A 26,807-nucleotide genomic window follows, 5' to 3' on the forward strand; every position below is an offset into this window, starting at 1 on the left:
ATCAGGGGATGCTGGTACGATTTCTATTTAGTCTATCTGTCTCTGATCCAAAGCTCTCCAATAACATGAACAAATCCACTAGCTGACTTCCGAGTACCGTGAATTTGTATGTTTTCATTTCATTTCCTTTATGCTGATTAATTTGAAACTTCTAAATATAAATGACTTGTCACGTTTCAAGATGTCCAAGCCTCAGAATGTCTCTTGATAGCATGTTACTCAGGAAAGAACTAGTGCATTATGGATAGAGTTCTCACTTCATTAGCTGGGCAGACAGGAGTGTCTTTGAATTACAGGCTGGAAACCTAAGAAAATCACTGTCACCCTCAAAAAGCCAGCCAAAGAAATTAGTGCCTCTGCAAGTCCTTGAGTGTGCCACTGGATGCTTAGGTGTTTATTAACAACTCTATCATGAGTGCACACTGAAAGGATGTGGTTCCAAGTACCTGAGAAAGACGTCCATGACGATAATATTCTCTGTAACCACTTGAATAAACTGTAATAGAATATTGCTGGCTCAAGCATGAAACTGTTATGGAGTTTGGAGACAGAAAATAATCTAAAAAGCCCAGTACAAGTTCTCTCTTTAACACAAAGGTTTCTGTTGGCAGATGAACTGGATCATCAGATTTCCTAAGATTATGCAGGGATGCTTTTTGCACAGGAAAATCCCTCAGTGGCACTCTGGTGGCATTCCTGAAGGGAACAGCTCTGTGTCCCCTTGTCACAGACCTGGCTGAAGGAAATAAAGGTGCCCAGTGTGTCCTTGCACTCAATCGTGCAGGGTCTGTAGGCAGCCAGCATAGCTGAAACTCATCCTGAAGTTATTCTAAAAACTGTTCTGACTTCAGAAGTAAGACAATAAATCTAAAATCAGAACTACAGCAGATAAAAGCAGATTAGAGTCTCTTTTATAGAACCCTTTTTTTTTCCATGCACAAAACAAGCCCCATCAAACAGCAAGTCAAAAAGTTCTGGCACTAGCCAACCAGTATAGCATTGATCTTATTTGACATTTTACTTGCTTTTAGAAGCTATATGGATACATAATGCTAGTACAAAAAGCACTGTTTTGTAGTATAAGACTAGAAAATAAACCATTTTACCAGTAAAGGATGATGTGGCTGCCTTAAGATGAGTTTTTTTGTCTCCACTGTCAAAAAAAACTGAACAAGGCCACTGAGGCTGAGAGCTGACAGCCTGTGATATATCCAGATGTTTACAGAAGTTTCTCTGAAAGACACTGTCCATTCTGAAGAATATTTTGCAATGCTGCATGATGGCCAGTTACTGAGATGTATCTCCAGCATTTCACAACGTGTAATTAGAAAAGGGAACATCATAACTGAGAGAACAACCACTGTAATTTATGCTAGAATTGGAACAAAAGAAAGTGAACTGAACAGTCAAACAATACGGTCAAGTTTTAATTTAACAGAGGTCTTAGTCGTATGTGCTTTATAATAGAAAAGCTTGCTGTAATGGTTTATAGAATGTGCTTGAACAAATGTAGTGTAAGCACAAACATGTGAATGTAAGGTCATCTAATAATAATCTCATGCAAAGGTCACCATCAGCTCACACAGAAAATCTATAGTCAACAGTAAACACACACCAGAAAACTTTTTCTGTGTCACTTGCTTTAGTCAGGAGACAACAAAAACATAGCAAGCAACCACCACCTCTGCTGAGAAGTCTTTGCAGATACTGGTACATCTACATCTGGCTGCCACTTAACAGCGATTACTCCATCAGTAACATGGTAGTGCTTAAAAAATAATGAAAGAAATGCAATTTCTATTCAGTAAACATTAAAATGCTAAAACTTGAAAATAGGCATGTGGCTGTCACTTGGTCTGTTGAGAAACAAAGTTTTATTTTTAGTTCCAGTGCTTACATTTTCTTGCAGCTATTTTAATAGATGAACTGCCACCAGAAATATTCTTTCACTGGGGCCTGATGTAGAATGATATAAATAACCTTTACAAAGTCCAGCATAATGGAATGGTAAAATCAGTTGACATTCTTTTAATTAGCACTGCCTGAAGATTTACCTACACAGAACAAGAATAGCCAAATTCATCCCTGGAATAAATTCACTGAAGTCACTGATGTCAGAGGAAACACACTGGGAATGGACTTGATATAATAGCTCTGTTATTCACATTAAACATACAGCAGCTTCTTGCCTGTAGCACATACATGCTTTGAGGTAAATGAGAAAACATTTTATTAAAGAAAATGCTATTGTGTGATATATCCACCCTTTCTTTGCCCCAGAAACAGCATGTTAGCCAAATGCGACTGGGTGTACACTGAAAGGGATCAAATATCTCTTCACCAGATTTAACAGATTAGTGGGTGGAAAGTACTCATGCAAACTGGTGGATGCAAAACTCCTGCTCGCTACAAAATCTCTCAACTAACAATTCAACAAATCAGCAGTAGCAGTAGTCTTAACTGGAAGCTCATCCAGCAAAGCAAATAAGTGCTTGCTTATCCATAAGAATATGAGTAGCTCCAAATTTAGATCTACATTAAAGTTTAATGCCAAGTTTAACTTTCCTGAATTTCAATATTTTTGACAAAACATGGGTGAAACTGCTTCATTAATATATGTAGTTTAATCTTTTCCCCATGATAAATGAACAGAACAAAATAGGTCACATTTGCCCTGCTGTAACCCTTCCTGGCTGATCTTTCTAATCTGTAGTCTTCTTAGTTCTCATAATACAGAGGCAGTTTTCCTTTCTCACTTAGAATAACAAAACGAGCCTTTTCAGATAAAATTATATACAGAGAAGAAGGACCACACTTAGGTGATACAAATGCCCCCAAGTTCTTAGAGCTAAAGTTTACTAGGGGCTGTGAGTTCTTCAGTCCACTGAATCATTTTGGCTAAAAAGGGATTGACATGGAAGGCAGGGTATCTAAATGCAGCCTATAAAACTCTAATCATTTGTATCCAAGTTTATTTTATGATTGCTCTATGTTCACACACACACACACACACACACACACACTTTATTCCCTCTTTTGCTTTTCAACCCTGTAGGCAGGCAATAATGAATATTCAGTGCCATGGTTTGTTCTTAACCTTAAAAGTAACCAGACAGAACTAGCAGGACCCCAGCCACATCAGGGATACTGCCAAAACTACACCATGCAGAAAAGAAGCCATCTGAATCAAATGGTTCTGACAATGCTGAGGTATAACTTGTGTTTTACAGATAATGGGCACAAGAATTACGCTCCCTTTTTGTGGAGACTGGGTTTCAGTAATCAACAGAGGTTCTAGCTGACTGAAGGGATGCTGCTTGGAGAGTTTCAAGCTTTCCTGACAAGGGACCTCAGCATGAAGATGCTGTCTAGTTACTGCTTCTTGGAGCATAAACCCCCTGGTGCATGATGCTCTCCACATTGTTAATGCACAAAGCAGTGTGAAAGTTGGATGCAGGAATAAAGCCGAGCCATTTTTGTAATTACTATATCCTTGTGTCTTTGCTTCTTTTGGAGAAATGTCAATCACCCAGCAAGCTTTTAGTCTTCAAGGTCCTCTTAAGCAGAACAGAGAGTATAAATGAGGACTGGCCAAGCAGATCCTGGCACCATAGAATGAGATCCAACTACGCTTTAACAGGAACAAAGCAGTCTTGTTTTGCTGGGTATTGTGGGTTTTAGATTCCAAAGAGATTTATGGACATGTTTTAAGGATGAACTGCTTGATTCATTTAGAGTTTTATTCAGAGAGAAGAAATTAAAAATGACCTTTGTTTATTGGGGGGAGAAGAGAGTAATACTATGTCCATATTACTCTGCTAACGAAAGACATCAATGTAATGAATCATGTAAAGGACTAGAAGGAAAGAAAATAATACAATATTGCAGCATTTTCTATCTTTAGTTTGCCTTGACTTGAAAGGGTTTTTGCTTATGTTGCAGAGACTGCATTAATATTTTTTTCCAGGCTAGCAATTCCCCACACACATACTCCACTACACCATCACATTTTCACTGCAGAGCACACCAGCTTCTGTCCCACCTCCCCCAAGATCCCATTTTTTAAATTTTTCTAAACTGTGATTATTCTTCACTGTTAATTCATTAAAATGAATTAATTAATAATAAATGATTTACATAAAGAATAATAAAATTAATTGATTCATTAAAATAAATTAATACCTGTTTTTTTTTCACTTAAATAAATATGGTACCTCTAGCAATATATACATACATATATATATATATATATATATATATATATATATAAAAATAAATAATCCTTCTTCAAATTCAGGCTATGCTTATAGATGTGAGGTGAGCTTGTGGGCATGCCGCGGTTTATGGGCCAAAAGGTAGCTTTACATTTTTTTCTTATCCCCCATAGTATTTTGCAGACACAGGAGCTTTCCTGATGGCATGCACAGAGAGAGCAGGAGGATTTGCAGGTAGCCTGAGCTCAGGCTAACCCTATTACACTGCAGACATCCTACATCTAGTGCAGGGTGAGTCAGGCAGCACAGGAGGTTTTTCGCCCACTCCCTGACTCAGTCTCCAAACATACAATACAGGCATAGCCTGCATGTCTCTAGAAATCAAGAGTGTCCCTGTTTTAATGTCCTTAACAGCATTACAAAACCTATGTTGTTGTCTTGGTTTTGCATACCCACAGCAAAACAATCATCTCAAGGAGCTGCCAGACGGCTTTAAGTGCCAAACTGATATAAATACCCTGGAGGGATGCAAATCCAGCCCTGTTATACAGAACTGTGTAACTCTACTGTGCGCTTCATGAAAATATCCACTAAGTGTCCTTTTAACACATAAAACGAGAGCCAGTCTGAGACTGAGCAGCCAAACTTAGTAGCTGGCCAGTGAACTTGTAACCAGTATAAACTACAGGCTCAGTAAGCAAGTAGCACCTAAGTTTTCCCTCTCATGAATTACAGATAATCACTGGACTGTGACAGGGTACTGAGGGAAGAAAAGAACAACATGTAGAGGAGCAGGTGAGGAAGGACCCTAAGTGGCAGTAATAGAATTCAAATGCGGCAGAAAGGTGGTGAAAGATAATGATTGGGAGATCTGGAAAGAGGAGATGAAAGGAGACTAAGCAAGGGGAAGAGGCATGAGAAAAAAGTAAGGGAGCAAGTGAGAGAAATGAAAGAGAAGTGTAAGGAATAGAAAATTTGAGGAAAAGGGTATATATCTTCTTCCCATCTTCTGTCTCCCCCCCCACATGCCTTTAGTGCACCCCTCCCTACTACTTGCTAATGCTGCGACTGAAGAAGGCTTCTGCCTAACGCAAGATGCTGGGCTCCCCCTCTCCTGCAGCAGAACAAAAAAGGCTGACTGCAACATTTATAACATCTCATCATAGACTTGCCTACAGTGTTTAACCACCCCCTCCTCTGGCAAATCTTATCCATGAGGGTGTACAGTTTGCAGGAACATGTTTGCAGGAACAGCCCAGAGGCCTTATGCAGAGAAGTCACTTTTACAACCAGGTACTGGTATAAAGCACTTGCAGATCGCACATATCTTATAGAAAAGAAGCACAGATACAGCGCCTCCCTTTCCATGGCAAATAATTATTTAAAATGTTCCACAGAATATAAAGAAGGAAAATTAATTTCTTGGCAAGTTTCCTACGTTTTCAGGAAACGTAGCAAGCAGCTGAGCTTTTGTTCTAGTTTTTACTGTGGATGAACTCTTCTACCCACTGATGAAAATGTTTGCATATTTCCACACATGTTCTTATACCTGTAGATGCAACTTATCTTCATACAGAGTTGAATGGGTGGTTGCAACAAAATTAAGACTGGATAGGACAGGTGACCAGAAACTGGGCAAGCGGGAAGAATGCACCAGTGAAAGCACATTTATAAAGATTTAGCTCTCTGAATACACAGTGCCCAAAATATCTTTACGATGTTTTCAGGGAGATGACCCATTTACTGAAACCTAATAGGACATTTAATTATTATCCTTCAGACACCCCATGAAGTTATTTAAATATACGATACAGCCATATTTACTTTTTTTTCAGTATCAAATAGCTGTAGCCAGCAACATGAGCTTTTTATAGAACTACAGGCAAAACATTAAGAATAGTATTTATTTTAGCCAAAATAAAGGTCCAAACAGCTGTCTTCTGAAATTAATCAAGAACTACTTTATGGGTATTTCACCTTAAAAATGAGCTTCAATGACCTGACCAACCATTCTGAATATAGTAATTGTTGAGGACAAGAAAAATGTTGTTACTAAATTCTTATATTAACAAAAAATTCCTCATTTTACGCTACCTTTCTTTTCATATCTTTGCAGCATGTGACTGGATTGATACTATTCTTTTAATAAATAATGTGTCTGTATCTTTATCATTCTGGTCAGTGCCTTATGAATATTACCAGGAGACAGAGAAACTATGCAAATTCAAAACACAGATTATTAAAAAGGCCAAACTAATGACTCACATTTTCATTACTCAAAGAAAATAGTATTTGAAACACTGTTAAATGTGATACTGGTAAAAATGAGGCACACTACCCTGCATTTACAGCAGAATAGTATTTTTAAAACATGCCAGTCAACTTTCTAAAGTTTAATTGGTGGCTGAAATGAGCAGAACAGGAGGTTCCATAGAGGTGTGAGCTATTCCAGGACAACATCATTCGTGAAAGTTTTTGACAGTGTATTGACTTTCCTTAGAAGTTTTGTTTATGCTCATAATAAAAAGGAACTCTAATGGCTTCTTTTTGTTCTTTCCTTTTTTGCTCTTTTCAGTGAGCGTTGACAGGCATGCCTGAGAGACTCCAGACGGTTTCAAAGCTGGATATGGACTGGGATACAAGTAGAGGCAGCAGAAAAATGACAATGAAAGTGAACCATTCAGTATTCTGATGAAGCTGAAAAATCAGGACTACTTACATAAGGCAGAACTTACTTGCACTTCCTGGCATTTCTGGTCCCTTTCTCCCTCAACTGAAAGTTAAAAAAAAAAAAAAAAAAAAAAAAAAGAGCAAAGCATTCTGGCATGTCAGTTAGTGATATCTGCAGTTTGGTCAAATTGCTTTTCTGGTCTTAACGCTGTTTTAAAAATAGGTTCTATGATATGTGCATCCACAACAAAGCTTTTAAAGAGGATCCAAAACTGTATGTTTAAATACTTGTTTGCACAGGCCCAGTTGATATTTTACACAGAGTATGTGCAGATTCAGATCTTGTATTTCTGAGTAAGCAGCATTTGTAAACCAAGGTACTGTCAGAAATCCTTTAGAACTTGTCCCCCTTTTCTTAACTAGCATTATAAAGAAGCTTTAATAGGCATGCAAATAATAGTTTCTAAATTACTGTTTCACAGTAGGCAGAACATATTCTCAAATTATTCTCCCATTTAGATACTCTTTCTGATTTCAAAATGAAATAGAAGGTATCAGAGCTAGAATTATATGCCTATTGACTACTGCTTTTAATTATTTTAAACATATCTAGAATTACTACGTAGACTGACATGTATCAGTGACAATATATTCAAAAACAGGGGGATCTTCTCCCCTTTGTTTCCTCCCCTGCCCAAGTCCCTGTTTTCCTGCAGGACAAGGGGAACAAATCACACCAATTCCCTCTAAGTGCACAAGTCATAGAGACAAAATGTTTTTTGCCTTATTATGGTTATGTTGGAATAGCTCTGCTGCTGATTCCTCCTCTCCATGACAGTAGAGAGGGAAGGTATTAAATACACCGGCAGTTTAGACAGCCCAGGAGGTATTAGCACCTACATGATATGACTCCTAGCAACACATGAAGCTTGCTTTACCACCAGGCACAGGACTTAAGTGCTGCACTCACTGACTCTCCCCCAGACCCTGCAGGCATTTGCCCACCCTTTCCCTTTTACCAGGGCTGCTCCTCACAGCCAGGTCTCGCTGAGCCTTGGAAGAGTCCAAACTTTTCCAATTTTGGCGTTTTAAAGCAAAAGAAGCCACAGGAAAAACCCGTACAAAAATTCGTTTTCAATCCATTGCTGGTTGCAACTTGGGGCAACGGGAGCAGAGATTGTACCAAGCTTTCCTCTGCAGCGTTGCAATGGAGAAAGCACACCACCAGACTTGTGAAGGCAAATTAAACAAAATGTCATTAAAAACTTAGCTGCTGAGACAACATTAGATCAAAGCTGACCAAAGGAAAACACAGTCATGAGAGAAGTAATGGCATTAATTTAACTAAGTAATTCCTGAACACTGCAGCCTGAATAATAGGAAGAACTCTCCCTATAAAATTGTCTCTCCCATTTTACTGGCACTGTAACACACTGGACATTTGGCAGAAAACACTGTAAAGATACTGTAACTCTACTAATTAGTAAGTCCTGTATATAGGGAAGACAATGTATATAAGCAAAACCACTAATGACACAACATGGAAATGGAAAACGTGGTTCTGAAACTACCCGTACCCAGCTTTCACAAACTTCTGTAGCATCGGCTATGCAGGTGCTGAATGCAGCTCACTGGATTAAAATGAAAACCCTGCTCTGATTTTAATCTGCTCTAATATGGGTCAGCAGGAAAGTGGCTCCAGGTTTCCCCTGAGCCAGGGAGGGTAGGGCACTGCTCATCTTCTCACCTGTGAACAACATTCAGGCACATCTGAGGTGCTGTGGCTAAATGTTTAAGATTAGCAGTGGAGATCTCATAAACAAACTGAAAAGCAAATATTTTACCAGGCACACATAAGTACTTATTAAGATTTATATCATCTTCAGTGCCTTTGACATTTTACAATAGTGTTTATTTCCTTACTTGTTAATTCACAGAACTGGATAGTCTACAAGGAATTTACACATTAGAAATTAGCAAGATTGTTGGGCATAACTTCATAAATATGACATTAGCACAACAACGTTCTAATATAAACATACACAATGCTAAGTAGGAATAAAGCATCTCCTAAGGGCAGAGGAACAACCTGCAGGGAACTCGCTGAAGTCGAAAGGACCCAGTTTGTCCGGTGAAGCAGCTCCCTGCCGTGCCTCTCGGGGCTGAACACACAGAGGAAAGCAATTGGGAGTTAGGTAACTGAATCAGTGACCCTCCAGTTATATCAGCCCAGCATTCTTGTCAGGGGAGAGGAAATAAAACAATTCCAAGGTTAAAACAGCTCCCAAAACAGCTCTACAAAGATCTAGTCTAAAAATATGAGCTCCTTTTTTTTTCCAGTGAAGAAAAAACCCATGAGTAGTCTGTGTACTGTGACCATTTATAAGTGCAACATGTGGCTTGTATTCACAGTTATTAGTGCTCACATGTCAGATTACAATGACAATAAATCCCATTATAATGAATAATTCTATTTACACCTGGTCACTAATGGGACATAAAAATCGTTCTGAGACATCATTTCGTAGAGACACCTAATGAAAATGTTTCCAACAAAAACCTGTAAAAATAAACAGGGGGTTTAAAGATTCATCTGTAGTGAGAGGGAGTAGCTGTAAACAGTTTTGGAGAAGGCACACACTGTAACCAGATTCAGACTTTTGTTATTCTGTTAAGGATGTCGGGGACGTTGCTTTTTTGCCCTGACTCATCCTTTTCCCTAGTGGATATTCTGACCCTTAGTCCTGGCAAATGCAGCAGTACCAAAAAGTTCTCTCTGGTACCTCATTAATCACTCACTCCCCTGCCATGTGCTATCTTACCTGCAGATGTAATTCTTCTTGCAGGATTCTTGTAAATTCAGGCAGTTTGGTTTCTCCCTGTCCTCATATGAACACACAGGAACAATAGTCTGCCGTCTCCTTTCTGTACAGGCTACGTCTCGACAGGAGCAGAAGAGCATCCCATAGCTGTGCTTTGGGGGAACTTTGTCAAAAAATAGCCGGAGGGCCTTATGACACTTCCGCTTGTTACAGATTTCATTAGACGTGCTGCTGGTGCAGGGGGTTATGTAAGCAGATCTGAACCTCTTGCAGGTATCATTTAGGTTACAAGCTTTTGCTGCATCCAAGCAATTGTTCCCCTTTGAAAGTACTGGCTCCACTAGAAAAAACAACACAACAGCAGTAAGAAATGCGTCACATTTATATTGTGTTTTGATGTTTGTGTTTACTTCACTGTTAATGAGACCCTGGTTATATATATGTTACATACAAAACTTTCAGTGCCAGAAACTGTGACCAGTCCTTATGTTTCTTAGGGTGATGGTTTAACGAGTGAACAAGAGCATAGGCATGCGTTAAGATCAGAATGCTGGCAAATAAATGACGATTACAGTGCGCAGGCTGTACTTCATCTTCTGTGTAGCAGACATGCAGGATGAATATTGGGTAAGTCTTGGCCTCACTGGAAAGCTATTAAAATTGCTGGTAAATTGGAAGGGATACGCTTGGCCCATCACGCAAGAACACTGTGAGAACATGTTTACAAATACTCTAGTTTTGTAAAGCTCTGACATTTTACATTTTTTCCTTGAACAATACAAATGACATTCAGTGTCTACTTCAAGTAACAACATTTAAATGTAATTTGTGTACTCTGCAGAATATAAAAGCCACGTGCCTGTTACTACAGTTTTTAAGGTATGAAAATAGCCCACCCAGACAGAAAGGAAGGCAGGTGCAGCCCCACTCTAAGGCCACCCACAAGGCCGGTAAGATCTGTGCTTAAAGACACTTTTGCAAGATCTATAGATGCCACCTGAACCCTAGAAGTTTTTATGAAGTTTATAAGCTTTGAAGAAGCTGACATAGAATTTAACAAGTGACTGTGAAAAACATTTTAAAACAAGGAGTATGTCTCTCGCACGCACACTCTACAAGAAGTTACAGAAAAAAATAAACTTAGATAAAAGGTAAGACTATAGTTACACATTTAATTTTGCAATACATTATCCAGATATTAAAACCCAATATATGTTTTGCTTGAAAATGAAGGCCACTGGCATTTTCAATTAAGAATAATCATAATGCTGCTTTGGATATTAAGAATGCCAACACCACAGAAAATACATTAATTTCTCACCACTACAGAATTTCCAAGCTTAACAAAACATATTGCAAGTATCTAAAACTCGGCAGCGACCTCTTAGGGGAGCTGGCCAAAGATAAAACATCTCAAACAATCTAAGGCTCTAGGTTCCTCTTTAACAAAAGCTTTTCTTCTAAATCTTCTACCTTTTCCCAAAAACTCAGTCCAAGACCCTTCTATACTTCAATGCAACTCTTCTCCATTGTGCTAACCCTTTGCCTCCCATTGTGGCCTGAGATGATCAGGATGTCAGCCTTCCGTCTTTTTTCCATGGCAGGAAAAGATGATGTAGGCTGCCTGAGGTGCTGCACAGAGGTACTGCAATTTCCTGAACTGACTCGCTCAAGATGGGCCTTGGCACCCTTCACATTATACAAATATATCACCTGCTACTATTCCATGTATCTTACCTATCCAGAAAAAACGCAACGCATAAGTAGCATTAGACTGGTTTGTCACTCCAGCAATATGCTGTTATTATGTTCAGTGGGTTTGTACACTTAACCTTTGTACATTTAACATTCACACTCCCAAGTCCTACTCAATCTGTTTCTTGCATAATAAACTGCAACTTTTTGTTTATCTTCATAAATTACAAAATTATAAACATGCAACATTTGACTATAAATTAACAGAGCCAAGTATTTCTTATAATAGCAGCCTACCACAGCTGAAGCAACACCAGATGCAGAAAAGATGAAATAACCAAAATATAACGCTCTCATGAAACTTATAACATTTTATAAAAAATGTTGTAGTACATTAACATACAACTATAATCTTAACTATGAATTTTCAAAGTTTTTTTGATACAGTATATAGAATTATATGTTTGGTACAAATATAATTACTATGTAATCTGCAGGGCATATAATTATGCAATATATGAATAGTACATGCTAATTAGTATGTGATTGCAGAGTAATTACATGGTTATTTGTGTCTGGGAGTCAACTGCTGAATTCCACTCTTTAAAACAATATTCTGTGGAAGAGCTCCGAATGGAGCATTGCAATATGAACAGACATCAGCTTACTGAGTGATATATTATATCATTGCCAGCCCCAGAGCTGGACACAGCACTGCAGGTGGGGTCTCACGAGAGCGGAGTAGAGGGAGAGAATCACTTCCCTCGACCTGCTGGTCATGCTTCCCTTGATGCAATCCGGGACACATCAGTTGGCTTTCTGGGCTGTGAGCGCACATTGACAGCTCATAGGCATTTTTCCACCCTCTAACACCCCAGGTCTTTCTCCTCAGGGCTGTTGTCAATCCCTTCTCCACCCAGCCTGGATTTGTGCTGGGGATTGCCCTGGCCCATGGGCAGGACCTTGCACTTGGCCTCATTGAACTCCACGAGGTTTGCATGTCCCACCTCTCCAGGCTGTCCCGGTCCCTCTGGATGGCACATCCCTTCCCTCCAGTGTGTCACCGCACCACACAGCTCGGTGTTGTCAGCAAACTTGCTGAGGGTGCACTGTCCCACTGTCCATGTCACTAAGATGTTAAACAGCGCCGGTCCCAATACCGACCCCTGAGGAATGGCACTCGTCACTGCTCTCCACTTGGACATTGAGCCATTGACCACAACTCTTTGAGTGCCAATTCCTTAACCACTGAGTGGCCCATCCATCAAATCCGTGTCTATCCAATTTAGAGGCAAGGATATCATGTGGGACAGTGTCAGATGCTTTGTACATGTCAACTCTGTGAACACAGATCTGTTTTGTTTGTTTGTTTTGTTTTTTAAACGAGCCCTGGCTGTAACATGCCACTTGCCTTTCTCTTTTGATACAGATGTCTCTAGCTATTGTTTCTGGCATATTTACCATCACATTATACAATTTATTTTTACTTTTAAAAAACAAGACTAATATACAACACGTAAGTGGTACATATCAACTGCATCTGAATTAAACAAGACTGTCTAAACCAACTCTTCTCATTAACGCCAACTTCTTCTCATCTTTTAAATCATGTTTAATGCAAAATTTACAATCCAGAACACACTTTATGCCTTATTTTTATTGCATAAGTACAGTATAACTATTCCTAAATCCTGTAGTAACTACAAACAGTTAACAATACTGAGAGTGTTTCTGAGGATTACTTATGCAGCAGCAATACATAAGGTCAAAATTTCACCCAGCTTCTGTTCTGCAAAGCTTAAATTATTAAGACAGGCAGGAATTTGGCTCTTACTAGGTACTGACTATGTTAAGAGCAAATGGATCTAATCTAGAGTTGCTTTTCCTGCCAGCATCCTTTGGGAAAGGCTTGTGTAAGGAGATCCTTTTTCAGTTCTCTCTTGGGGCACTTGGATATGGACTGAGGGTGGTCAGAGCAGCAGCCTGGGACAAATAATGATTCCTTCCCCCACCATTTCCCCACCCAGAGCTTCCTCTCTCCCAAGTCCACTTTGCCTTGGTCCCATTCGGGAAATCTCTGCCAAACCATGCAGCTTTCCACTCCTGCCAAATCACTGCAGACTCCAAGGCAAGTTACTATCAGGCAGGTGATAAGTGATGCCTCATGCCTGTGTGCGAGGCACTGGCTTGCACCAGTGCCAAGGGGCCCAACAGAGCAGATCTGCAAACATCAGGATGCTGCCTCCCATCAAAAGTCACCAGCAGCTGTGAGCTGCTTCCCTGCTATGGGCACTACCCTGATGCAGTGCAGGCAGAGTCATGGTAGAACACAGCCAGAGCCAGCAGCTGCTGCTATGGTGGGAAAGCAGCAGCTCTCAACATCCATAGAGCTAGGATGCCTAAAAGCATCCTCATACCAGGCAGTTTGCTGTACACTGATCACCTGCTCACAGCTCTTCTAGTGTGCGTGTAACACTTGCATTCAAGGTGAGATGTTTGTTCTGATAAATTTTACTGATAAAAAGCAGACCTTGTGTTAGAGTGTAACGTGTAACCACTTTGATATTTGTTATCTCCTGAATGCCCCCCCTGCCCCCTCACCCAACACTGTTACAGCTGCAACAGTTCTGGACTCAAGCTCCCATACACCAGCAGACAGAAGGCAGACAAATGCTCCAGTCTTTTATCCAGAGATGTTTCTAAAGTTTTAATCCAGCTTCCTGTGCCCTGTGTGATCTTCCTTATGTTTCAGCATCAGTGTCTTCACCTCAAACTTTCATGTTCCTGGCATTTCCATTTCTATTTCATTTCTGCACCTACTGAGCCTTTAGCTGTCTCCTCAACTCCTGTTAACCCCATGGTGCACAAGAAGGGATTCTCAGCGGATATTGGGGGCTTCTTATTTGTGCTCCCACTAGATGGAAGGAGTGAAAAAACTATTACTTGTTCTATAAAATTCTTATTAAACAGCAAAATGGACACTTAGTTTTCAATTTTCTTACAGCACATAAAAAGCAATTTACTGAGGTTGCCATTAAAATTACCATTACTATTTGCAAGTAATTAGCATTAGTAGGTTTTCTAAGGGTTTTAGTGAAGGGAATGCTGTAAAGAGAGCTGTAAATGTTAATGTGATGGAAGGCAAAATTACAAAGTGATAGAGGTGACCACATGGGCATGGGCCTACTCCAACACAGGTGCAGAATATGGCATATAGGAACCAAAAACTGACCAGAATAAAGAGGAGAACCATGATCCCACTTCAACAAAAGTGCTGCTACGGGGTTCAACAAAGTACTTCTGCTTTGTAAGAATAGATTAAAAAATAAGGAAAGCATGGGAAATATTGTCATCTGCATCTTAATGGATACAAATAAACTACCATTTTCCTGGACAAATTATTTCTAAACCCAAATGGCAGAGAAAAAACGAGTCATCCCCAAGAAATCATGAGACTGATAAACATACATGTTATTCTGAGCTTCTACTTGTCTCCTACTCAGCATTTAAAGAACAATGAAGGCTACTTCAAACCTTTTCCGCAATCATAACAAGCACATGCTTCACTTTTTAAATTAAAGCTAATACATTATCAGCTATAACCAGGGCTTTCAGGGTACTACTAAATACGACAAGATGCATGTTGAAATTACAATTTATGGCAGCAGTAGGTACACCAGGTGACAAAGATGAGACTGACTCCTGTGTGCAGAAGGGCATACCCAGGGCCAGAGCAACAAAAGGACCTAAACAAACAAAACTGCATAAATTGAGACTTTAGGTTCCTGAGATGAAAGCTGGAACATTTTACATTTCTGGTCACTGATGTAAGTCTTTGATAACACAAATTCCATGGGTCTCTAAAATGATTATCTGAATACACCCATAAATCTACTTGAGGAGTTAAAGACCGTCTCCTGTCCAAGCCCTATCTAGGTCAAGAACATTTTACATTGTTTAGTATGAATCAACAGATACGACTTGGAAGTGTTCGCCACTCAGCTACCATGTTATGAACAACTGCTATGCCCAAAGTATTTTTCAAAATACTCTGGCCTTTGTTTTTATGAGACTCCACTGGTGAATTGTCAGTTGGGATCAAGAGGACTTTGGTTCAATGCCTTCCTGACTTGGGACTCAGAACCACTGTTCTCATTTCCCAGAAGGGTTCTCAAACCATCTCACTGTAGAGTTCTCAAAAAGATGCACGGGAAATAGTGCGTACTGCAAAACACAAGAGAGAGCAGGATGCTTCAGCCCAAGGATGAGAGCTCTCCCTGGGAGGCCGATTGCTGGGTTCTGGCCTGCACCCAGGAAAGAGAGATATTTCTCTTACAAGAGCAATGACTGGAAACGAGGATTCCCTCTCTGAAGATGATTCTGTTAATTGTAAGTCTGCAGAGGCGTGATCTTATTTGTGCTCTCTTCTTCTAATCCCTTCCAAAACCACATAAACCTTTCTATACCACAGCTTCTACCCTTCCTTCCAGACCAACCTACTGCCTAATCACAGGGTACCCTCCCAGGCTTTGTGAAAACCCATAGAGAAGAGCAAAGGCATCTGACTTCCTCAAAGACTATTCTGATCACTAACTTAATGACTAAAACACCATGACATTTTCTGCTAGATGCCAAATCAAAGAAGAGTGGCTCTGCACTCCTAGGAGCATACGCTGATTGCTGCCTGGACAGATAGATGCACCTGCCCAAGGCTGTGAATCTGGCCCCTCAGGTCCAAAGTCCTCCAAAAAATCTGTTTCTGTATTAATTATTGTCCATTTAGATACTTATTGTGCAGGGTTTTTGTTGGGTTTTTCCAATTAGTTGGTCAGTTTTGGGTTTTTTTCCTCTGATACTTCCAGTCTTTTCTAGGGAGGAATGGGGAAAGGCTGAGCAGAAAACTCAGAGGTGTCTGAGCCCTGCAGGTTGGCTGAGGGACACCTGCTCAACCTACAGGTTATGTAAGAGGAAAGATATCCTACAATGAATTGGTTTAAATTTTAGTTCCACAAGAGCTGGGAGGGAGAGGAAACCCAGCTCCCCAGCACTAACAACACTGTGGTCTGCTCCTGAAATTCCTTGTCTTCACTTACACAAATATCCTGATCACCTTTCATTTCTGCTACAAATCTAATAAAAGGTTATGCCAGAGTCCCTAATTTTCCACGTGGCACTGAGGACAGCAGCTTTGCATTATACTGATGCCAGCATAGTTAAATCCATTTTATTCACTAGAATTATTCTGAATTTTCAATAATCAAAGTTCAAGAATTTAGTTCTTTAATGCTACTTTTGCTTCTTCAGTCCAAGGTGTCTCACATAGGAGGCAAAAACATATGAATAAAATCAGAGGCTGCTAAACAAAGAAACTGCCAATTGTTGCAAACAGATCCAGACACTGTTTTTCACGTTACTGCACCAATGATTTCAGTTCTACCCTAAAGAGTTTTAGGGTGTAAAGGTCATTTTAACATATCTACACTATACTAGCATTAGGGATGGATTATGCATGACTGGGACCATATAGAGAGTATATTTTCTTCTGAGGGAGTGATCTCAGTCATTCCATATACAATTCATGCTCTGTACTGACTCAGAGGCTGGTTTTGTGATGTGGAAGGCTATCGCCACGGTTTCAGCTGAGTACTTCTAATTAATTTCCCTTTAAAATATTCAAAGTGAAAATGTGTTACTGCATATGCTCTCATGTTATACAGTTCAGTATTTTATTATTAGCTAAATACTAAGTCAACAGAACTGAGAAAGAACTAGCACACACAGAAATACAGAATAAACCTGTGAAAATATTCAAACCTACATGGTTGCCATGAGAAGTGATTTACTGCATGCAAGTTCTCAAGACACAGTAAGTGACTGTTTACCAAAGTCATGCCAATTTACAGGGCAACTTTCAGCATTTCTTTTTATTACTGCAGAATTGAATTCACAACTTGTTTCCTCTTTTCCTCAGACTTGATTAATTACCGTGTTAACATAACTACTGTTCTCCTGCTTATAATGGGCTCCCTCTAAAGTGCTGCCCCAGCAAAATAAACCAGGAGAAAGCTTCTAGCTCTTTGCTCTAGCATTGCAATCCTCTCTAATCTCACTATTTTTTAAATTTATGTTCCATTCCAATAAAGCTTGTGTGAATATTATAGCAAATCAGATAATACCAGGTTATGACCCTTGTAATTGATACTTCAAGGTTCTTTTTGCCTTTTTCCAGTTGACGTGGTAAAAATTACATTTAGATGTGCTTGTTGACACTTGAGAATTCACTTTGTTGGTCACATACACTGTTTCAGAGAGATCACATTACATAATGATGTATTTCTAGTGCTCTATTTCTTCTATACCTACAACCCCATTAAGCTGTAAGCAAACCTCCCGTGGGGCTGTAAGACTACAAGTATCAAGGGGACAATGCTCCCATACTGTTCAGAGGGAGTATAGCTGCAGAAAGTATTCCGTGAGAACACAGCGTTAAACATTAGCTGCTATTTTAAAACATAATCAAATTTTAAAAAGAAAAAAAAAAAAAAAGCAGCTTAAAATAGTTTAATTTTTATTTGTAGAAAAATACACTTTTTAATGAACGCAGACCATGTACGCAGGCACTAGAAATCAGTTATCTGTAGCAACGGTTTCTGTATCACATGACTACTAGAATAAATGATTAATTGGACTGTCTCAGTAAATGCGATCATTACACTTTTAATTAACCTTTTCAACCTCTTGCACCTTTTAGTTTTCTTATACATTAGATTTTTTCAGTTTTCCAGATATTATGCTTGACTAAGCTTAAAACAATGCAGAGTTCTGTTACAAAGATAAGAAAAACAATTGAAACAGCTCTTACTGCTCCTAATAAGTAAAAACCACTGATACGGTCATCATAAGGGTAGTTATAAATCAGGTGGTGCACAGACATTCTGAACTCTGTGGCTACATTCCCACCTAATTTTTGTTTTGGCAGCACACTGTTATTTAATGGCTCTGGCTACCAGGAAACTAGCTTTTGAAAATTCTTTCTCAACCTAGTTATAATTACTCCATATAAATCATACAATGATCAATTATAATAATCTTAGCTTCATCCATTATTTAAACTTAGCATTTGAATCTACACAGCAGGAGTGCAGGAAATTCCAAAGTCCTTCTCTGCTCACTAACAACTGCTTTACTCCTGAAGTCATGCCAGTTACAGAGAAGAAGGGGCCAGATATGCTCTTAGCTATGACATCAAAACCTGAAATAACCACGGACTTCAGATGAGCAAAGGTTTTTGGCTCTCAATATAGTATATTTTCTAACCAAACTAGCTTCCTGTTGTTGAAACTAAATTCAACATCTGATTTTGCTTTCTTTATGTTTGTGCACCAAAGTCAGAGTTCTACAATTACATACGCTGACAGCACAGTCTATCCTTATTTTAAAAAGGCCTAGATCTTTCTCATATGTATGCAGACACATTTGTATACACAAGTGTATATGTACATGGAATGTTTCAATACTGTTTAGCTTTATGTCTCATTTCACAAAATAGCTACTTTATATTTATTAATAAGCATGAGAAACAATCCAAACTTTTTTGTCCAATTTAAGGCTGATTCTAAGATATCTGAGCTCAGTATGACATGAACAATAAATTTGATGGAAGAAGGAAAGACATCTGAAAGAAATGACCTTTCACAATGGCTCAAGCAAGACATTCAAACATTTTTCAGAAAAACTTTAGAACTATAACTGAATTTTCAATTAGTAACAAGGATTTTTAGAGCATTTTAGCAAACTAACTATATTTTTGACTACGCAAAATATTAAGCTTATGATTACTTTCTTGTACCTTGTCCTATTTCAGTCTCAGCCCTAGTATAGGCTACAAAATGTAAACACAGGATCTGTTTTGGGGTTTAATATTTTGAATTTTTCCAACACATTAGTGTTTCAACAACATGCCAAGAATTGCTTTGTCAATAAAGCTGCATTTTTCTGTTTTACTTTTTTCATTTCATTAAACAATGAAGCTGTTAAAATGTGGGAAGTGAACATGTAAAAGTGTTAGGATATATTAAAAAAATAAAGTGGTGTTTTTGCACATACAGAACCATATCTCTTCTCAACATCAAAAGAAAAATAAGTGAACCAAAGGGAAAGAGGTCAAAGTGGAAATGTGAATACTGTCTGACACAACAGGAAAAGGGCTAAGAAAGCCCTCAACTTAGACTATAAATGTACGTACAAATGGGAACAACTCCAATACCAGGAACAAAAATATAAATCCCTATGTCCAAATTTGGGCATCACATAAAATTTGTCCATGGCAAAGCACAAGTAGAAGTCTCCACAAATGGTGCATAAATTAACTGGTAGAATTTTCTTTTTTTTTTTTTTTTTTTTTGTACAGCAAACTCTTTCCATGAGATATAAAAACTCTTCCTCAAAAGTCTAACTAGGAACTCCATTTAGATCATCAGATGAATAAATGCATAGTGGAAGAACCAAGGAACTTCTCTGTGCTCTTCAGCTGGACATCCTTTGGTCTGCCCAAAGCCCTAAAAACCTTGAAACATTTAAGATTCAAGCAGAGAAAGGAAATGTCAAGGAAGGAGAACTTATCAGAAGGAAGGAAGTTCTAGAAAGACAATAACATGCATGATAAAGCTGGCATTCATATTCAATCGGGATTTTAAAAAATAATCCACCATCCTGCCCCACAGCAAGACCAGCTATAGTCAGAACAAACCCCAACTGTTGCTTAGACATACCCAAGTCCATAGGACCATAGGGTGGCATGCAAAAGTGCTGAGGGACTTGGCCAACGTCAATGTGAAGCTGAAATCCCTTTTCATGTCTTGTCGATCAAGGGAACCTCCTGATATCTGGAGTACAGCAAACTTCACAAATACCTTCAAGAAGGGCAAACAGAAAGATACAGGGAGTAACAGGTGGGTCAGCCTAACCTCAGTTGCAGGGATGATTATTGAGCAAGCCCTCCTCAAAGCCATATCCATACACATAAATGACGAGGTGATGAAAAACAGTCATCATGGATTTAACAAAGTCAAATCAGGTTTGACTGCCTTCTACATTGAGATGACTGGTTCAGTGGACAGAGGGAGAGCAGTGTCAATTTACACTGACTTTAGCAAGCCTTTTGATACAGTCTCCTATTTAAATCCTTGCAGTCAAATTGGAAAAACAGAGTTTGGATAGGAGGACTACAGGGTGGAAACTGTTCCTGCTTTGAGTGGGACCTCAATGACCACTCTTCCTACCTTAATTATCTGCTTAATCTATGCACTACCTATTTTTCAGTAACTCCACAGCCTCTCCAAATAGCTATCCAGTTCCCTATGCATTCCATTAAATTTTTTTTGGTGGTATCTAATCTATCACTTTCTGCAACATAATTCCCGTTTCCTACCCAACTTTACTCCTTTCCTCTTAGTAATGGCTTTTAAACTTCTTGAAGACTGTCATTCTCCCATCACTCCACTCTTCTTTTTAGCTAGTCCTCCCCAATCTACTAATTCATAACTTGTCCTGTTTTCTAGATATCTAAACTCATGCTATTTTATTCTCCGATTTGAAAAAAAAATGGAGGTTACCAAAAAGTCCATTGACCAAGAGTTACTGTATGAGTTGTATGCAGGAGATCGCTACAGACAGACAAAACCTGTTAATTTAAGAGTTGCTGAAGCATAGCTTACTCCAGCCTCAAGCAATACCACTGTATGTAGGGATGGTTTACACACATTGACTGTCTACTGCAGGAGTATATATTAGCTTATCTATGACAGCAGCTTGCTCCTGATGGCTATAACCTGAAAAAAGAGTCAAAGTATATAAAACCTCAGTAGAAAAATTATCCTGCTTATTCTGTGGTATTACTCTTTTGGAAGGAAAATCAAGAGAGGACAGAGGGCTGGAAAAGTGATTGTGAATCAAGTCTGACAACAGCAGCTGATGGGGTAAATCAGGAAACATTTGAAAGCAGCGAGGAAAGATCCTCTCTCCGGCATAACAAGAGGAAAGCTCTACCTTCTCTAAAGCTCCCCTGCAACTCCTATCAGGTAGACACACACGTGTCTGTGGCGATGACAAAAGTACATTAGCAGAAGTAAAAGAAGAGACTAAAATCATAGGGAAAGCAGCAGTAACAGAAATGGGGCAGATGCTCAATTAGTGACAGCAGCAGTAGGGGTGGGGTGAAGGTTGCCATCATAGCAGCAGAGAGAGCAATAGAGTCAGAGAACAGCAAAAGTCACAGCAGAAACACACACACACACACACACACACACACACACACACACACACACTCTCCCACACACTCCCTTTCCCTGCTGCCAGTGAAAATCATTCGGGGTAGTTATCTGGCCTGTCTACCAAACATACCTCATTCCATTAATCCACCACGTAGCTGCTCTTCTAGTTGGTCCCAATGCAATCCTGCTGAATATAAATAAATTCACCATAATGTGAGGAGGGTAACACTAGTAACAATTGTCTATTCATGAAGCTGTGGATCAGCTTCAGGACGCTTATATGAGCTGCAAGTCACTGTTGCTGCTGACTTCATCTTAAGTCTCATTACTGAGGCTTCAAAAGCCAATGATCAAGGAGATTTGTGCATTGAGGCAGGTGGACTTGATGGAACAAGGGAAATAAGATACTCTGGAAATAAGTAACTTAAATGATACTGACTTAGAGATTTAATGATGATGATGATGGTCGCTATCCTACTGTGTGTCCAGAAGGTAAAGCAGTACAAAATGAAGGTAAGGCAGCTGTGTATGATATATGTCACTTATCTACAGGCAACTGGGAGTTTATTAACTTGAGATCATTATATTATTTAATAAATTAGACTGCACTAATAATCAGACCACTGTCTACTCTAAATTACCTTTTACTTCCACTTATGCCATGTACAACACGTGGCAATAGACAGACAGCTGCTTTCTCTTTTATCTTCAGCGTTCTGATCCCTCTCCATGAGCTAGTCTGGTTTACCTTCACTTATTTCTTGTAAATGTCCAATTTATCTTTTTTTCCAAAGTTAAAAATGTAGTTCTTCCTGAAAACAGGAAATCAAATTCTTTTGACTTCATTGTTAACTACATAGCACTCGTGACTTTTGAGGTGCTGCTCCCATGCCTCAGCTGTCTGTTATTTAGTGTCCAGCCTGAAGCCCACTGAACACATTATTTTGACTTCCATTTGCTTCAATAAACTCTGGATCCAGGTTTTATGACCTAATTCAGTCTGTGCTTTAAACCCATTTAAATCAACTAAGCATTTGATTAAGTGCTATCATGAACTGGGCATCAGCTTACACTCTCCTTGGCTCCATTTTTAATTCTAAAATACATATGGAATGCATTGGCTTTTATTTAGTGTATGTGTTTACAAATATGTGAACGCACACGTACACAGGAATAAAGTAAAAGCAGCTGAAAGAGAAAACCAGTGTTACAATAAAATTAATTATTACAATGTTTAAGCACTAAAGTAAAATGAATGTCCTCCTAATTTCTGAAGAGTGATCCATACTAAGTAAAATGACAACACTATTTACATTTAAATGTATTCTATTTTATTCAGTCACTTCACACACACATACTACTGAACCTCAGCCAGTCCTGGAGTGTACAGTTATACCTATCCAGCACCACTAACACATCCAAGAGGCACTGGAGGGACAGGGATAAGACATGAACTAACAATGTATAATACTCCTGTAATCAAAACTGTAATACTTATCCAAATCACTATTAGTGTGGTTTTTTTCAATGTCAACAGTCCAAATCAGGTAAAAATGTTAACTGCTGCCAGGAATTCAAACCATGAGACTGACATCCCAACTCCCATCCTGCTGGGACACTTATACAGTATGTACCTAAATGGATGGTTTTGAAATACTAATTCACTGGTATTAACAATATTAATCACATTCCCTTCAGCGCAGGTAATTCCTGCACCCAGTACCATGTCGCAGAGACAGCAGTTGTACAGTGCACAATAGTTGTACAGTGTTAGGAGTCATTCCTCTGGCACGTAAAACAGCCCACCAGATCACTATATGAAGTGGTAACATGGAGACTACAGCTCCCTGAACCTCCTTGCATAAACACAGGTCTAGTTTATGACAGTTGCTCTGACTTTCTGTGTCACTGAATCCATGGATGCAGAATGGATGTACAGCCTTTATATTGCTAATTTCTGTCTCCAAATCTTGATGCTTAATCAAACTGAGCAGAAAACTTTGGCGAGTTTCAGTTTCCCATTTTCCCCTGCTCTCTTTTTCTTGAAGAATGGATTCAGTAGCACTGTTAGGAAAATCCTAACAGAAGAAGGTTAAAGTACTTAGAACCAGAGTCCCTCACAAACAGGCTGATGAGGAGTCTCTTCTTAGTCCTGTTGGAGATAAGTGATTAACATCCCCCTATGTACACTTGCTATTTGTATTTACATGCTTCTTCATCCCCATCAAAACCAGTTTGCTTATATAAAACTATTGATCAGTGTCAATAGCAGTATTTTTATTTTTTAATATACTTACAAAGGAATATGTTTAGTTAAAAAGTAGTGCTCAGATTACAGCCTGTGACCTAAACTAAACCTACATCTTGAAGCTAGTGATGTTCTATAATTATTGTGATATATGAGAAAGACGTAAAATAATACTCCAAACAAGTACAACACATAGAAGCACTGAGAACAGTATATCGATATTCACTACATGCACATGTATTTCTCAGTCAACAACTCTTGCTTTCCAAGGCCCTCATACAACAGTGAAACTTTCACACATCCAATATAACAGTACAGTTTCCTCTCTGTAATTCAAGAGTGTGAGAAAGATTAAGAACACTATTGAAATCAACACTAAAACTTCAAAAATAATGAATCATGATTAGCTCTTAAAGCTAGAATTATGTAGAAAGGAGAGATATCCACAGTACAGTAGTGCTCCAGTAAATAAATAAAGCACAAAAGTCCCACATATTTGACATTTGAAGAACAAAACTATCCATCAATGTCTTGGCATTGATCGATCAAACAGAATGCTACTACCGAAAACCTAATAGTATGATGGTAATAATGTAGCCATAAAGCCTCTACTCTATAATTGACTGCTTCCACTTCAAGCTAACATGTCTAAAAGAGTGACTAATGTTCACCTAAAGATTTCACTTGCATTGAATGACAATCAGCTACACCTCACGCTGTTCTCCCTAGATTGCTTATGCTGGATAATTGTTAAGGGACACGAGCCAGAGGGGAAATAGTCTACTTAAATAGAGAAATTGATATGAAGAATGCTATGATAATCTGAAAGGAAAATATACAGTTTCTCATCTGATTGTAAAACACAATGCAATACTTCAGTAGACACATTCCTTCCCTAAAGCAGAAGCATCAGTAGTGACTTCATAAATAGGTCAGAATAGGTTTCATATTTCAAACAGGTACCTGAACTTTCAAGCAAGGCATAAAAAATACACTGTAGGCTTCACAAAATTACAGCCTATATTCTTTGAATAAACAACATATTTCTGAGAATGGATTCTATGCTTTGGTCACATTTGCCTTTGGTGAAGGGGAAAACAATGCAATTTCACTGAGAGTCAATAGAGTTAATTAGGGTTATAAAACCTAAGCGAACTATACACTTCAATTACATGATTTGTCTTTATAAGTGACTTTTGTGATCTTACAGAGTGAACTATCTTAAAAATAGTATGAGATAACACACAGTTTATTTAGTTTTAATTCCGAAGACTAAGATAAACCTAAGCATATTTTTGTACTTTTCTGAATGAAAAAAAACCTGAAACACTGAAGAATCGCTTTGGGTTTTTTTAATTTTTGGAGGCCAGAATGGGAAATTTAAAATTACTTTGTAGGTTTCACTGCAGATAAAAATATATTTATAATTAAAATGTTTGGATCTCTCTAATGGACCATGAGTTTGAGTCAAATTACTCTGTCGGCTTTGATATATACTTAAAGGTAATTGGCTAGTCTTAGTGATGTATTTTTAAAGAGCTACCTATTGATTAATAATGTTTCAGTATTAATATAACCTCTTTGTGTGGATCAAGAAACTTCAGTAGCAGAAACCCATATTTATTCACAAATTAACTGGATATAGATCTGTTGCTTTAAGCCAAATGGGGTGCGTTCACTCATTATTTTACAAAAGAACTGAAATAACTGTAACAGTGAAGATTAAAGCAAAACTTGGGTTTATATTTTAGCTGCATACAATGGATAAAGTTCATACTTTTATGCTCTTGCAGAATGCATAAAGAAAAGACACAAAAGCAAAACTCCCACCTGCAGGAATCCATGAAACAGTAGTTTTGTACTTTGGGGCCTTTGCTCAAATGCAGGACAAAATGAAATGTACAGTACAAACAGAGGTGTTTTCTTCTCTTTTATTAAACCAGTTAAATACGGATTAAACCAGTAAATGGTCTTGTAATCTGATCCATATAGCCAGAGCTCTTACAGTCACACGCATCTCACTATCACCTAACAGGGTCCATAAGGACACCAAGGTCTGCTGATTTATAGAGATACTTGAAAATAATACCCTGGCCTGCATGCGGTGAGCCACCACACAAATATATAACTGAACATGAATAACCTGCTTGCAGATGAAAGTTATCTGCCTGAGACTACAGTGTGCCTTCACACAATGTATGATGTATGTAAATGTGTGAGAAAAAACCTGTTAATTTCCATAGGAAACGGCAGAAAAATGAGTATTGTATTGCAAACACTAATGAATAAATTCAGGAAAGGCTCATTGTCAAGTATTTTACCAAGCAGTTCAAAACTTGTTTTGTGCTGTGAAAATCTTAACATGATCAGAGAAATTCAAGGCTGAAAGAACTGTAATGGCTATCTAGTTCATTCTCCTGGGGTAAAACAAACTGAGCCCGTTCTTTGCAAAATATCTGCTTCTATCTCCCAGTGGAGGGGATACTACAGCCTCCAGGGTATTACGTACAGCACTTAGTTATTCTTTACATTAGATTTCTTTTCCCTAATATCTAACCTAAACATCACATACTACAATTCAGTCCAACTGACAATTACCCTGTCACAAAGGATATTAGACTGCTTTGACATTTGTTCTTAATGAATCCACACTGACCCTCCTTATCACCTTACATCCCCTGGATGCTTTTACATCAATTTTTTTTTAATACCCTATTCTATCATCCTTCCAAGCACTGAGTTTGGAACTGGATGATAATTCCCTGGGCCTTTTTTCTAGGTTTATTTTATTGATAGGGTGTGTGTGTGTACATATATATATATATATATATATATATATATATATATATATTTTTTTTTTTTTTTTTTTTTTTTTTTTTTTTTTTTT

General features: G+C 38.5%; 1 protein-coding gene across 1 annotated transcript in view; it reads right to left on the reverse strand.

Moving 5' to 3' along the window:
- GFRA1 (GDNF family receptor alpha 1) overlaps positions 1 to 26,807 on the reverse strand; it is a 144,782-nt gene that overhangs the window by 48,066 nt on the left and 69,909 nt on the right. The window contains exon 4 of the mRNA XM_026851526.1: positions 9,707 to 10,046. Within this exon, the coding sequence (XP_026707327.1) occupies positions 9,707 to 10,046 (340 nt within the window). The remainder of the gene's footprint in view (positions 1 to 9,706; positions 10,047 to 26,807) is intronic.

This window comes from Athene cunicularia, assembly GCF_003259725.1.
Source record: "Athene cunicularia isolate RWA chromosome 6 unlocalized genomic scaffold, athCun1 chr6_part1, whole genome shotgun sequence".
NCBI classification, from domain to species: Eukaryota; Metazoa; Chordata; class Aves; order Strigiformes; family Strigidae; genus Athene; species Athene cunicularia.